The sequence below is a fragment of the Colletotrichum siamense genome (assembly GCF_013390195.1).
Source record: "Colletotrichum siamense strain Cg363 chromosome Unknown KSG_Cg363_contig02, whole genome shotgun sequence".
Classification (NCBI taxonomy): Eukaryota; Fungi; Ascomycota; class Sordariomycetes; order Glomerellales; family Glomerellaceae; genus Colletotrichum; species Colletotrichum siamense.
The window spans coordinates 2,644,878-2,659,021 of record NW_023501015.1 but is presented as its reverse complement, the minus strand read 5'-3'; the positions used below and the strand labels follow the sequence as shown (position 1 = coordinate 2,659,021).

At 55.0% G+C, this 14,144-nt stretch overlaps 5 protein-coding genes across 5 annotated transcripts; 2 read left to right on the top strand and 3 right to left on the bottom strand.

Moving 5' to 3' along the window:
* Positions 1-2,215: 2,215 nt before the first annotated feature.
* CGCS363_v002693 (uncharacterized protein) lies at positions 2,216-5,206 on the top strand (the record flags this gene model as incomplete). The annotated part of the gene is made up of 6 exons (XM_036634542.1): positions 2,216-2,257; positions 2,373-3,919; positions 3,992-4,427; positions 4,789-4,875; positions 4,972-5,134; positions 5,190-5,206. 6 exons carry the CDS (start codon positions 2,216-2,218, stop codon positions 5,204-5,206), a joined length of 2,292 nt encoding a protein of 763 aa, XP_036499495.1.
* Positions 5,207-6,558: 1,352 nt separating this feature from the next.
* Positions 6,559-7,643, bottom strand: ADK1 (adenylate kinase; the record flags this gene model as incomplete). Its single annotated transcript, XM_036634541.1, has 4 exons — positions 6,559-7,018; positions 7,127-7,281; positions 7,353-7,405; positions 7,487-7,643. 4 exons carry the CDS (start codon positions 7,641-7,643, stop codon positions 6,559-6,561), a joined length of 825 nt encoding a protein of 274 aa, XP_036499496.1.
* A 1,509-nt stretch (positions 7,644-9,152) lies between these two features.
* On the top strand, positions 9,153-10,312 carry rpn-8 (26S proteasome regulatory subunit rpn-8; the record flags this gene model as incomplete). Its single annotated transcript, XM_036634540.1, has 3 exons — positions 9,153-9,339; positions 9,404-9,675; positions 9,731-10,312. The coding sequence occupies 3 exons, from the start codon at positions 9,153-9,155 to the stop codon at positions 10,310-10,312; spliced, it is 1,041 nt and encodes a 346-aa protein (XP_036499493.1).
* A 218-nt stretch (positions 10,313-10,530) lies between these two features.
* On the bottom strand, positions 10,531-11,343 carry CGCS363_v002690 (uncharacterized protein; the record flags this gene model as incomplete). Its single annotated transcript, XM_036634539.1, has 1 exon — positions 10,531-11,343. One exon carries the CDS (start codon positions 11,341-11,343, stop codon positions 10,531-10,533), a length of 813 nt encoding a protein of 270 aa, XP_036499494.1.
* Positions 11,344-11,747: 404 nt separating this feature from the next.
* On the bottom strand, positions 11,748-12,773 carry hem13 (putative oxygen-dependent coproporphyrinogen-III oxidase; the record flags this gene model as incomplete). The annotated part of the gene is made up of 1 exon (XM_036634538.1): positions 11,748-12,773. The coding sequence occupies one exon, from the start codon at positions 12,771-12,773 to the stop codon at positions 11,748-11,750; it is 1,026 nt and encodes a 341-aa protein (XP_036500531.1).
* Positions 12,774-14,144: the final 1,371 nt, after the last annotated feature.

Sequence of the window (14,144 nt, the reverse complement as noted above, 5' to 3'; positions counted from 1 at the left end):
TTTGCCTGAATCGGCCACAGCTGCTCCCAAGAGTGAATGGAATGTAGGATCTCGCCATTAGCGACAAGACCAACGTCATGGCGGCCCGGTGGATGAACAGTCGCCGAAGACAGGACGGATGCGGCTGAGAACCACATGGCGAGCGACGTCAACAGCAAGCCTTATGTACGGGAACTCCTTCAGCCTCCCAGTGACAGTCCAAACAGGAGACGATGTGCCTGAGGAGTGGAGAGCGAATCGTGTGCGGCGCAGATTCGCAGATCAAAAGCGGATTTCCTGCAGGTCCCAGCTTCCCCACTGGACGGTCCAGAATCCCCATTGAACTTGATGAGAAATGGATATGTCACCATGCGGCGCAATTTCTCTTCTTCCAGGCTTACGTATCGTCCAGAGTGCTCTCTCGTGCCCTCGTCCCGCCAGTGTGCAGCTCAGCAGCTGAAGAAGAGTGCGGCATGCTGTATCAATAGGGGGTACTCTGTGGGACGAAGGCCGGTGTTTCTAATGTTCCTCGGACAGTTTGCCAATTGGGCGTGTGGACTCCTGATGAAGAATACAAGGCCATGTCACAGACGAGTCAAAGCGCGCTGTGGGGGAATTGTTGGCAAGCCACGCTCCAGACGCCAGTGTCACTTTGGGGAAGATGCGATTTCAAGAATCGCGATGAAGAGAATGCGAGGGTCTTGGAAGCAAGAGGAGAGTGCCGTCAGGTTGTATCTATGCTGAGCGGGAGACAATACGCCCAAAGCAACCCTACGGCAGCGACCGTGCCGAACCAACGTTCCCAAGCGTCTACGGAGCTGTCCAAGTGGGCAATCTAGGCGTGAGGATCTGAGAACCAAGAGCGTGGGCGATTGCGACTGGAACGCTGGGAGCGATATTGGAGGGGTTGGCCAAGGCAGCACTCAAGGGACATCCAGGACGAGTCTGTGCTCTAGCGAGTGACGGGTTTTGAGTCTACGGAAATAGAGCTGTTTGATCCGTGTTCGGTATTGTTCAGAAGAAACCCGCTATCTACTGTTCATCACAAGGGAGGTCTGGGACAATGACGGGATGCCGACCAGCAGGCCCTGTGTCACCGTGTCATGTTGATTGTTTGCTCGCAGACTTGCAGATGGTCAAAAGGCTCTCTACAAGGCACTCGGAGGACACCCTCGTAGAAAGGAAAACCCGGCAGGATCAGGCTGGTATCTCATGCAGAAATCACTGGAGACTCAAAGGCTAGCCGTTGAGGCTTGTGTTTGGCTGGTCTCCCACAATGGCCAAAGGGTCAAAGAGGGAAACACGGCGCTGTCAGTGGCCTCGAGAACCGGCCGCCCCACTATAGCATCAGGGCCCCTGGACATCCGTCCCGCTTCGCGTCACTTGGAGTTTCGGGCTTGGGGGCGGGAGATGCCTTAATGTAAGGATGTACCTGTCGGACGGCAGTGGTTTTCACTGAGTGATCCCACCTGAGCGATTGAGGTACTTTTAGTTTACCTCACCTGGGGAAGAGAAATCAGGTACCTCAACTCGAAATAAGCGGCAGGCTGGTACACATCACAACGCTGATGCTAAAGCTGCTAGGCGCGCACGTCGCGGCAAGGTGCCTCGACTAGACTTCCCCTAGCCTAGCTAGCTGCCTTTGGTAATCGATAAGGGGAGGAGGAGCTATGTACGATGCAAGTCAGTCATGCAAGATTGAAGTGGATTCGATAGAAGAGAGGCAGGAAGCAGGAGCATTGGACTTGAACAATGCGTCTGTCTTGGGACGACGAGACACTTTTCCCTTTCCTCTCCCCTTCCCTGCTGCACTGAGGAGTACTTGCAGGTCCCTTTCAACCACCACCTGTGCGCGAACAAGGCTTCCTCCCAAAATTTTGCCTTTCACCGCCCTTCCTCGACCGACGACACGAGGTTTTGTCGAAACTCTTTAATACACCTTATGTTCTCTCTCCCGCACTCTCCCTAGGTGTCTGATCCCGTCCGACTACCTTGCCTATATGCGATGCGAGCTTTCCGAGCACATGGAACCACAATACAACATACCCTGCCGCTTTGACTTGCACCAAGCACGAACACCACGACGAACCTAGTGGAACCCGAACCCAACCTGGCCTCTTTCCCACGTGCTGCTCAAAATCCGAGGTGAGGGCTGCCATTTTGACAAAGATCGACGGAGAAGACGACACACGACGACGACTACCACGAAGTCACAACGCGATAGACGGGCAGCATCATGCCGTATTCAGAGAGCGCGCAGGCCGCGCTGGTCCAATGGGTAAGTCATCGGTCAATATGGATCGCCGTGAATGTGGAAACTTCACCTCCTTAGCCAGGCGCAGACCTCAGCTCAGGTCCTAAGAGAGTAGAATGCTAACTTTTGGTGTCTTTAGGCGAACACGTTTCCACTCGACAAGAAGGCCGACTCAATAAACGATTATCTCGATGGCATCCTACTCTCTCAGGTCCTGCAGGACCTCGATCCTTCCTTCGACGCAAATACCAGCGAAGGCCCCCTCTACAATGTCTACAAGGGCATCCATAGGCTGGTCTATCGCGAGTGCCCCGGGCTCGTGGGCAAGGTGAAGTCTGCGGACATTCGACCCAGAGCCAGAGAAGCGCAGCCAGAAGCTATCGCCCAGGTACCTATCATCATGACGGACACTGTCGTTCTCTTTCGGCCCATGGATCCGCTAATTCGAAAATTCACACAGCTCATTGCCGTTCTCTTTGCAATCGCGATGCTCGGGAGTAACAACGAACGATACGTCATGCGCATAACCAAGGACATCTCCGACAAGTCGGTCCTCATGCAGCTCCAGCGAATCACTCAGGACATGAAGCAAGCCATGGAAGAAGCTGACGCAGCAGACCTCGACGACACTTCCGACGCCACCCACGAGGGTCACGATGCCGACCTTGCGATGGAGGCTGACAACATACGTCTTCGTTCCGAACTAGACAAAAGAGGAAAGCTCCTCGCAGACATGGAGACACGCTTGGGCCATCTGCAGGAGAGCTATGACGATCTAAAGGACGAGGTCGTTGCAAAGGGAAGGGAGCTGGAAGCATTCCACAGCGCTCAAGATGGTGCCGGAAAGGAGGTCATCAGGTCGCTTGAGTTGAAGCTGCGTGAGCAGGATGAACTTATCGCCAACCAGGAGGCTCAGGCTGAGGACGATCGTATCGCAAAAGAGCGGCTGCAAAGCGAGGTCTCCGCGCTCAAGGCCAAGACTCAGAAGCTCGAGGCTCTCGATGATGAAGTGAAGGAACTGCGCTTCAAGAATGAAGAGCTGTCCCGCAAGGCAAACATGGTGGAACGGTACAAGCAGAAGCTCGAGGCCCAATCCACCTTGTCGAAAGAGATGGACAACCTGCTTTACGAAAAGGAGCAGATGCAGCGTGACCTCATTGAATACGAGAAGGTTCTAAAGAGGAATCAGGCGCTGGAACAGACTAATGAGCAGTACGCTTCGAAGCTCAGAGACTACGAGCTGCAGTACGTCGAGCTGGATGCCCAGCGAAGGGCGCTTCACGATGACACCATGCAGCTGAGGGCTCGCCTTCAGTCTCTTGACGCTCAGCGTCTTTCAGATGAGCGCCTCATTTCTGAGCTGCAGGAGCAGATTGCCACTGGGGCTGGCTCATCAGCCATGTCACCAGACGCAGCTTCTGCTGGGTTCAGCCTGGAGCAGGAGCTTGACAGTGCTGGCAGCAGTGCTCCTCCCAACCTAAGCCTTGAGGTCTCTCGACTTAAGGCTGAGAACAACTTGCTCCGTAGCGGCATGGGCTCCGCTTCAGAAAATGCTCGGTTGCGACAAGAGCTCGAGGACGAACGACGACAGCGGGAGCGTCTCCAAAGCACGTACAACGAGACGTTTGAAAAGCACCAGCTCGCAGAGGCCCAAGTCAGCGCTTTGATTGGGGGCGGCGGCGAAAAGTCAGTCGAATTCGTTAATATGCTTATCCCACTTGGCCTGGAACGAGTGCTAACGCAAGAATACTACTTTAGCGAGGTCTTGGCCAACTTGAAGATTCAGGTTGCCCAGATGACCCATGAGCTTCAAGCCGAGAAGAGGAAGCTCACAGAGGTGCAAGCTCAGCTCGCCGACAAGGATCGTGAGCTCCTCAGTGCCAGGACAGACCTCTCTGCTGTTGCCAAAGATAGTGTTACTGCCCTGGAGGAGCTCAAATCCACTGACCAGCTCATCTCAGCCTCGGTTCGAGAGGAGCTTGAGGCAGCGCGCCTACAAATAAGGAACCTCAGCGCTGACTTGGAGAACCGCCAAAGCTCACTAATCAACGCTCTGCTAGAGAAGGACAAACTTCGAAAGGAACTTGACGAAGCCAAGGAGGGCCGGCAAGATGGTGCCGAGTCCAGCGAGGTTAGCCAGAAGCGCGAAGACAAGATTGAGAAGCTGCGGGCGAGACTCAAGGAGCGACAATCGGTACGTTTTAGACACATTCTCCAAATTTCCCCTAAATCCGAGCCCGACGCCCCCGAATCACCTGAGCTGCCTGCCGAGCCGCGGGCATCGATGTTGTACGACAACGATCCGAAGCCCCGGCTCATGGCTCCCCCTTGTCATCCTCATACGTTCTCAGAACGTCAGCCAAGGCACAAAGAACCGGTGCAGAAGAAGACATGGATCAAGAATGTAGCAAGCAAGGTGTTTGGCCAATCAAGGTCTTCATCGCGCCCAAGGACTTTATCTTCCTCGTCATGGCGTCGGCTGAGAGCTGAGTTTTGACACTTGAATTTATGATCAACGCATACGGGCAGTAGTGACTGACGGGACCTCTTTATAGCAACTGGAAAAGTCCGAGCAAGAAAAGTACGACTTGCAGCGTAAGCTCAAGGCGGCGGAGGGCGGCGAAGCGGCTGCGGCGCAAAAGGTATGCTTTGATGCTTTATTGATGCGGTTGAATTTGATATCACCGTCTCTCCTCTCTTTTCCCATGATTGTCCAGTGACTGACGATAATTGCAAAGGCTGCGAGTGACCAAATCATTAAGAATCTTCAACGCGAGAACGCCCTCATTGCCACCGCTTGGTACGATCTTACTAGCCGTATCCAGAGCAATCACGTGGTGTTGCAGAGGAGAAACGAAGTGCCCAAGAGCTGGCTGGGCAAGCAGAGACAAATGGTCAACGGTACGAAACTTGCTAGTGAACGCTATGGACATGAGTGCTGATGTTTCTTATGCAGCCACTCCTAGGAGGTAGAGCAGCCCAAAGTGTCCAATTCACCCGGAGCAGGAACCCATCCTAAGCATATAGACCTCTCTTCAACTCCCACTATATCTTATCTCACCATATCTGGCAGTTTGGCTTTGGAGTAGCGGAAAGCATCGTTGGCGTTGGCATTTTTCTTGTCTTAGTGAAGGGGGTGGCTTGGCTGGCCTGCATCTCGGGAGCATTGCATTGCATCGCGGGGATGGTGGCGGCACTCTCTGTTCCTTTCAACGGCTTATTCTCGTCCCTACTTACCTTCAAATTCCGGGCCCCCTTTGTGTTCGACCTCCTTATATTTTCTTTGTTCATAGTTGCTAGCGCGTATGGGAGGAGCAAGCCTTTCTTCTCATCTTTTGATAGGAGTGTTATAGAATGGACCAAACTATCGATATCATCTCGTTGCCTTTTTCTTTTTCTTTTATTTTTTCGGAAGTACCCCCCATCGGCGGTGGTTTTCGAGCGAATGCCTCGGCCGGGGTGACCCGAACGTTGCCCCTCCGACATCATCTACCTCCATCGACAGCCGACAGCTCCGTCTTGCGTCATCCTGGGAAAAGATCGGTTTCGACGGGAATTGGAGCATGAAAGAGGTCCAGTTTTCGCGAACCCATGAGGGCCGTGGCCGTCCGAGACGGAATGGATGTCGGGGAGAGCGGCCCCATAATTTGCCTCTTTTCACTTTTTTCTTGTACAGGCCAGGTAAGACACAGTAATGCCGAGGGTGCCCGAATTCGGCGCCACGCGAACCGAAGTGTAGCGAACGCGTCTTTTTTACTCACCTTGCTTTTGGGCGATCGATCTGACGCACTCCTCTGCAGTTTCAGTCAGGGTTTGAAGAGACGATGAAGAATCATATTTTTGAAGAATTGTTTGTATTCGGTGCCCATCCAACTGCAAACCGCCGGTTTTGGTTATTAGTGAGACAGTAATTGTGTTACATACAAGCGTGCGATATTTCTACACGATAGGGTTCGTTTGGGTGTGTGAGAGTGTGTTGCGGGTCGTCGTGGAAGAAGCGCGAGAAGCTCCCGAATTTTCCCTCCCAATGGCCAAAACGTCATTCGCAAAATATAAGCCTGCTTGGTAAAGGCGTGGACGACGGTTGGGAAACGGTATTCCCCTTTCCCGGTCCTTTCATGATCCATAAAATAACAGTTCCATAAAAACGTTTCCTCCGATCCACGTTCCTCTTCCTTTGCTGGCCGCGGTTTTCGAAAAGGGTTGACAGCCGATAAGAAGGAGTTCTGATCAAGTCTTCTCGTTTGTCTTTGTGTGACATGCGCGCCCTGGGGTGGTGGCGGGCGTGGACACAGCAACAGCCACGGGCTCTGGAGATTGCTAGCTTAGTTCTTGGAGGTGATGCGGCTGAGGATGCCGGAGGCGTGACCGCCCTTGCGCTGGGAGTCGAAGATCTCGAGCATGTTCTTCCAGACCTGGCCGGGCTCCTGGGAGGCGTCGAGACCCTTCCAGATACCGGTCTGCTTGTAGTAGCCGACGACGGGAGCCGTCTGGGCGTGGTAGGTAGCGAGGCGCTTCTTGAGGGCCTCCGGGTTGTCGTCGGAGCGCTGGATGAGGGGCTCGCCAGTGATGTCATCCTTCATGTACTCCTTGGGAGGGTTGAAGGTGCTGTGGTAGGAGCGTCCGGAAGCGGGGTGGACGAGGCGGCCGGTAATGCGGGCGACGAGCAGGGAGTCGTCGATCTGCAGCTCGACAGCGTGCTGAAGCTTCTGGTTGCGCGCCTTGAGCATAGCATCGAGTCCCTCAGCCTGGGGGACTGTACGGGGGAAGCCGTCGAGGATGAAGCTGTGAGGTTGGTCCGTAGGTTAGCGTTACGTTGGCTCTGCAGCTGGTGCGCCACGGCTGCTGAACGGTGTCCGTTGGCAGGTTTCGCGACAGATAGATCCGACATACCCTCCCTTGCACTCCTTGTTGTTCTCCAGCTCCTCCTTAATCATGCCGATGACGATGTCATCGCTGACGAGACCACCTTGGTCCATGATCTTCTTGGCTTCCCGGCCGAGCGGAGTCTTCTTGGCGACTTGGGATCTCAGCATGTCACCAGTGGCCTAGATGTGAAACCCGCTGTTAGAGCTGATCAAAAGCATGCGGCATAAAAGACAGATGTCAATTGGCTTACCAGATGACAGCAGTTGAACTTCTCCTTGATCTTGGGAGCTTGGGTGCCCTTGCCTGTGCGGGAGTTTAAGAATCAGCATGGCTGTTGCGACGAGCAGGCGATGCGAGCCAGAAAGCTCAATTGGAGACACCTACCAGCACCTGGGGGGCCGATGAGGATCATGCGAACCTCCTCGGTGGAGAGCTTGCCGGAACCGCCAGCCGCGCGGTCCTCAAGAGCCTTGATTCTAGACTCGAGGCTCTCGACCGTGTTGGTCAGCTTCTTGACTGCTTCCTCAACGAGACTGCTCATTTTGACGGCTTGTGAAGAGTGAACTTAGGCCGGACCGAGGCTTTCGGAGAGATGAGTGGTGAGCAAAGAGATGCAAGAAGAGAGCTACTTGAAGAGAAGAAGGAGAAGAGTGAGGTGGGAGAGGGAGGGGAGAGAGGAGAGTTGTCGAGGTTGGAGGACTGGGTAGAAGAAGCAACAAAGCTTTGCGGGAAAAATAGTCGCGAAAGAGGTTGAGAATTGCTGCGAAGTCCTAGTGAACGGCCAAGGTCGCCCAGGTTCCCGCCTCCAGTGGTTTCCAGGCACGGATGTACCACCTAAAAGGCCCTGGAACTGGAACTGGAACAGCCCGGCAAGTTGCAGTGCGCTGGGTTCTGCTGCACCTCTGGCTGGGGGTACTTGCGCCGTACCGAGCTTTGCGCGTGGGTGAAGGCAGGTGACAGACCATTTGGCGGCCACGGCGTCGGCTAATGATTACGTGATTGGGTAGATCTACTGGGGCCCTTTCTGCTGGTTCTGCTGGGGGAACAGGGTGGCAGGCGTTCGTTCGGCTGTTTCGCTGCCAAAGGTCTCTCTCTCCAATCTCCATATTTCCGCCCAGGTGCCATTGAGTGCGCTTCCGTTACAGCGCTCCGCCCACCATTGGTCGGTCCTCGCCGCTCCCTCTCCGCCGAGGTCCATTGCGGGCAGGTACAGGCGTCCTTTAGCCCTCCTAAGACCTAGACACCCAAATTGCGCTACGTGACTGTTAGAGAGGCACCACTAAGCAATATGCGGATAAGGCACGGCGGACGGCATCAGAAGCTCTCGCGAGAAGACCCAGCCTCCGGCGCACCGGATGGGCACGCCTTGCTATGAGGTCACCGGGCCCAGGTCTTGGTCTCGAGGGCTTCTAGTGCCGTGCGACATGTGAGTCTCTTAGGGTCATCCCAGTCACCCGCAATTCTCCGAGAAAGCCATTGCAGGCTTGAGAAGGCTAGGAGGCTTCGTGTTCAGATGTCACTTGTTGAGGCGCATACCGCAGTACCCGTTTCTCAGATGGAAATAAATCCGTTGTTGAATTTCCTTAGTCAGTGAAGACGGAAAGCAGGGCACAGATGGAGCCAGCAGGGGCCGACGCCGGACTTGGCTGTCGGGAGATCTTGATCGCGAAAAACGAGATGCCGATGTGGCAGGTGGCAGGTGGCAGGCAGATCAAGCCACTGCTTGAGCCTTAAGTGGCTAGAGCTTGTGCTTAAGTAAGGTCTGAACACTCCGTCACTCCAATTGTTTTCGTTTGACCTTCCAAGTCCCTGCTTAGGTAATGACAGCTGCCTTCGTTCCACGTGATCTGGCGAGGCTCGAGCTTTCGTTTGCGCCTAAGCCCGATTCGTAGCTAAGCTGGGCGGGAAGGCAGCCTCAGCAGTACGACAGCACCACTACCTCACGGTACTCACTACACCAACATCCAAAAATCACTGCCGCCTCGTCAACCCTTCATCCTCCACGAAGCCGACCCAATCGACCTAACGAAGCTACGAAAATACCTCTATCATGCCTGCCACCACCGCAGAGACTCTGTCTCTCGTCACACGGAACGTCTCCGTTGCCCCTCTCGTTCTTCTTTCCGTTGTCGATCACTACAACCGGGCGGTAGTCAAGGGATCGAAACGCAGAGTGGTCGGTGTCCTTTTGGGCTCTAACGATGGCAAGAACGTCCGTGTATCCAACAGTTTCGCAGGTACGATGACAACGACGGCACACCACCCGTAGGCTTTACCCGCGAGGCTGACATTAACCCACAGTACCCTTCGAGGAGGATGACAAGGACCCCTCAGTGTGGTTCTTGGACCACAACTACGTCGAGGGCATGAACGACATGTTCAAGAAGGTCAACGCAAGGGAAAAGCTGATCGGCTGGTACCACTCCGGACCCAAGCTGCGGGCGTCGGATCTCGAGATCAACGAGTTGTTCAAGCGCTACACCCCGAACCCTCTCCTAGTCATTATTGATGTACAACCGAAGGAGGCGGGCGTGCCAACGGACGCATACTTCGCCGTGGAGGAGATCAAGGATGTGAGTCCTGCTTTGGTCCTCAAGCGAATACCTATCACTGACGTAGTATGTCCAGGACGGCACAACCACCTCAAGAACCTTTGTCCACACTCCGTCAATCATCGAGGCCGAGGAAGCAGAAGAGATTGGTGTAGAGCACCTTCTCCGCGATATTCGCGACGTTGCAGTCGGCACCTTGTCAACCCGGATAACAAACCAGCTCCAGTCCCTCCAAGGGCTACACCTCCGTCTGCGCGACATTGGCGCCTACCTCCAAAAGGTCCTCGATGGCCAGCTCCCGGTCAACCACGCTATCCTAGGCAACCTCCAAGACGTCTTCAACCTTCTGCCCAACCTGTCGACGCCGCCAAAGGGTGACGGCAAGTCGAGCGGCGGCGAGCTCTCCCATGCCATGAGCATCAAGACAAACGACCAGCTCATGGCCATCTACCTCAGCAGTCTGATTCGTGCGATCACGGCCTTCCACGACCTCATCGAGAACAAGATCCAGAACCGACAGCAGCAGGAGGAGAAGGAGGCCAAGAAGGACGAGGCAAACGGCAAGGAGGAGAAGAAGGATGATAAGGCCAACGGCGTGAACGGCGAGTCTAAGGAGTCTTCGGACAAGGATAAGGAGGCGAAGGAGAAGAAGAAGTAGATGACTTGATTACGACGGAGACGGATGGGAAACTCACACACGCACGGGACTGATACCCGCGATAGACATTGGGACCGTGTGGCATGTCATAATATCTCGGCGTCCAGGAGGGCAGGCCGGGGGCGGGAAACAGGCATATTCACAAGAAAAGAATGTGCCTTGTACAATGATAGCATGTTTTGAACTGATAGTATCCATGGTTCACATTGCGTGATGATTTACAAATCCCCAATCGTTCCCGCAATCTCTTCCCGATCCAATCTCTTCTCCAAAGCATAGCTCCCGAGAACGTCACACCACTGCTCTGCCAGCAAGCAGGCAAGCAAATGCTTGCAACACGGCACCCCGCCAGAATCCTTCCCATCGAGACTTAGACCCCCGAATTGCCAATCGGGCGACACCTCGATCTCGTCCTCAACGGCGTCAGCGCCCAAGACCTCCAAGTCGCTCTCTGATGCGGCAGTGCCGGCGGGGAACGCCTCGAAGGCGAAATTGGCGCAGGTGCAGTTCCACGCGTCCAGCTGGACGAGGTATGTCGTCGCCGTGGAAGTTGTCATGGCAGCGGACTGGTTGCGGCGGAACGTGGACGCGACGGAGCGGACGAGGTGGAATGCTGCCGGTTCGTCGCGGTTGGGGACGGCTGTCGCCCCATCCCGGTCGTTTGCATCCTGGTCGTCAGAATTGGAGGGGGATGATGGCGGGTGGTGTTGGTCTGCGGGGTCGATGGCGGGGTCCCCGCCGGCGGCGGCGTCGGGGACTTGGTCCTCGTCGTCGGTATCGGTATCGATGTCGTAGGGAAGTGCGTCGACTTTGACCACCCGGGTTACGAGGTTGCGGTCGAGAAGATCCAGAGCGGGCAGGACGAGCGAAGGGAAGAGAACGTGGAGGGTTACCAGTATCGGACGCTGGGACTGAGGAAGGGATTTGAGCGGATTGCTGCCGGGCTGTGGCAGCGGGGTCAGCGGTGATGCTGTAAGACTGTTTATGAGGCTCGTGAGGACAGCGCGAGGTGTTGGTTGTGATTGGCTCATGGTATTCTCTGGACAGCATGAGTTGGCTTCATTTGGAAGGCAATTTCTTGGTTTATGAGGTTCTGTTTGGGAAAGAAATCGTTCATCGGAGTGTAGTTGCTTTGGTGGCGTGGTGTGTGTCAAAATGCGTGCTTGAAGATGCTGTATGAAATTGGGAACATCGGAGCTCTGATAGTTCCCGCACAATTAGAGGCAGGCTCCTTTTGAAGTTACCAATGCAAGCATTTAGACAACTTTCGGCGGAAATGAACAGAAGAAAACATCTCTTATTGAGTTTTGCCGCCTGAAGGCTTTTGTCTAATCTCATTATGTCCGCCGTAAAAGGGGATAGTTGTACAGCAAATATCGCTCGCATCCCATTGCTCCATATCCAGGTATTTATTCTACCCCTCATATTGCCTTATCTACACCCATTCCTTAGGCGACCTCACAACGTCTACAAGACGCTGCTCGCGACTGTTCGGCTCGGGCTCGTGCATGTACTTCCAGCTTGCCGTCAGGGGCAAACTCATCAGGATACTCTCGACTCTTGAGCCAGGGGTGTTCAGACCAAAGGCGGTACCACGGTCGTGAACCAAGTTGAACTCGACGTACTTGCCGCGGCGGATCTGTTGCCAGTCCTTCTCCGCCTCGGTGAAGGGCATGTCCTTGCGCTTCTCGAGGATGGGGAGGTAGCCGGGCAGGAAGGACTTGAGGCAGTCCTGAATGAAGGCGAATGTGTTCTCGCGGTCCTTCTCGGTCTCGTCGAGGTCGTCGAAAAAGATGCCGCCGACGCCCCGGCACTCGCCGCGGTGCTTGTTATAGAAGTACTCGTCACACCACTTCTTGAAGCGCGGGTAGTAGCTCTTGTCGTGCGCGTCGCATGTCTCCTTGATCGTCTTGTGGAAGTGGACTGCGTCCTCGTCGAAAAGGTAGGAGGGCGTCAAGTCGCTGCCGCCGCCGAACCACCAGGCGTTGGAGGTGCCATCGGGATGGGCTGTCTCGAAGTAGCGGTAGTTGAGGTGGACCGTCGGGGCCATGGGGTTCTTGGGGTGCAGAACCATGCTCAGGCCGGCGGCAAAGAAGGGGAGGGCGTCGACGCTGTCATCAAGGTTCTTGTGGTTGGCGCGCATCTTAGCAATTGCGGGCTTGGGTAGGGTGCCGTAGACGACGGACACACCGACGCCACCCTTCTCGAAGACATTGCTGTCCTGCAGCACGCAGGTGATGCCACCGCCGCCCTCCTTACGAGTCCACTCGTCCTTGCGGAACTTTCCTCCATCAACCTTTTCGAGCTCCTTCACGATGATCTGTTGCTGCTCCTTGATAAACTTCTCCATGCGCAGGCGCATAGGAGACTCCTCGGTGATGTCGGATTCCTTCTTGGTGAGGGCATCGCGCTCGGCCAGGGACGGCGAATCGAGTTGGAAAGGTTCCTGAACGGCCTGCATTTTGGTAGAAGGTGAAGGTTAGCAATTGGTTGTCAAAGTGACGGAAACACCGGCATGGGTGGGTGGTGCGGAGTGAAGCTGCAGTACCATCTTGTAGGCAAGGGGTGCTGCAGCAGCAAGACCAATTGCTCCAATTAGAAGTCGGGAGAAGGCCGGGTTAGACTGGTGACCCTTGAAATGAGACTTTGCGGATGATGAGACGAGTCTGCGACCCAATTGCGGTTGTTGGAGCTTGGTTGCGGTTGCTGTTGCGAGTCTGGTGCGAGAACTGCCGAGCTGTGCGAGCACCCTCTGCGAATGCCTGATTGACGCCATGATGCGGCCGGACAGAAAATATAAATACAGACAGAATACTAAAAGGGAATAGCAAGAAAAGAGTGACTTGGGGTACAGAGTACAGAAAATCGGATGATTATTCCCAGGTTAGAGGCATAAGACCACCGAGTAGCAATCATGGACTGACTGGAAGTCGTTCGAGCCAGTCAGGCCAGCTGTAAAAGTAAATTCGGCAACTTAATCGTTCCACGTTCTATGGGCGGAACCCCGGTCACGGCAACGGAGGATAAGCAGTGGGACTGGACAGCTCCCGCCTTCGCAGGGCCCAATTGATCCGTGGTGAGGTGGGATGAGGTGTCGCATTGCCGCCGAACGCCGGAGGCGCCTTACCGCCTTCCCTCCCGAGTCGCTGGCACGGCTGACCAGTGGGAGAGCTGCCCTGCTGCAAACACCTGAGGTGCCCACGGTCCAGCCCCAGAGCGACCCTTTCCAGCTTGTCGGGCCGTCAGCTTTCAGCGCAGAGCTGCGTCGCAATGGACGAGTTCCATGTGGTCCAAAGCTGGGGAGCAATACCACATTGATGGCGCAACATATCTGGCAACCACGATCGTATGATAGTTCCATACTGGTTCCAGCATCCGCTTCTGCGAAGGCGGTTCAATCCTCCTCTGCCTCGTGAGACGAATCGAATGCTCAAGTAGTTAAGCTTAAGGGACTGTCGCCCGGTTCATTCTGTCACCTGCATCGTCGGCTATCGGAGGTCCAGAGCGGGTCTTGCAACCTTGCCTTAAGTAAGCCCGCCTATCTGCCAGATAAGCAAGGCCGGACGATGTGTACTTATTCGGCCGGCGACTGTCCCCACGCCTCAGTCTGAGTGCTACGCCGTCCCCTCGAGAGTCCTCAATGTCACCTCTTACTGGGGACAAATGACGTCAGGCAGAGTATCGCCGATAAGGAACGGCATAGTGATGCTCCCCGATGACGACCAAGCACACAAAGCCTTTGGGTGACAGGACAGCAGCAAGCACAGACAAGCAGTGTGCACGTATCAGGAGGTCGTCTCTCCTACGACCCCGTGAGACTCTGCCAAATTTT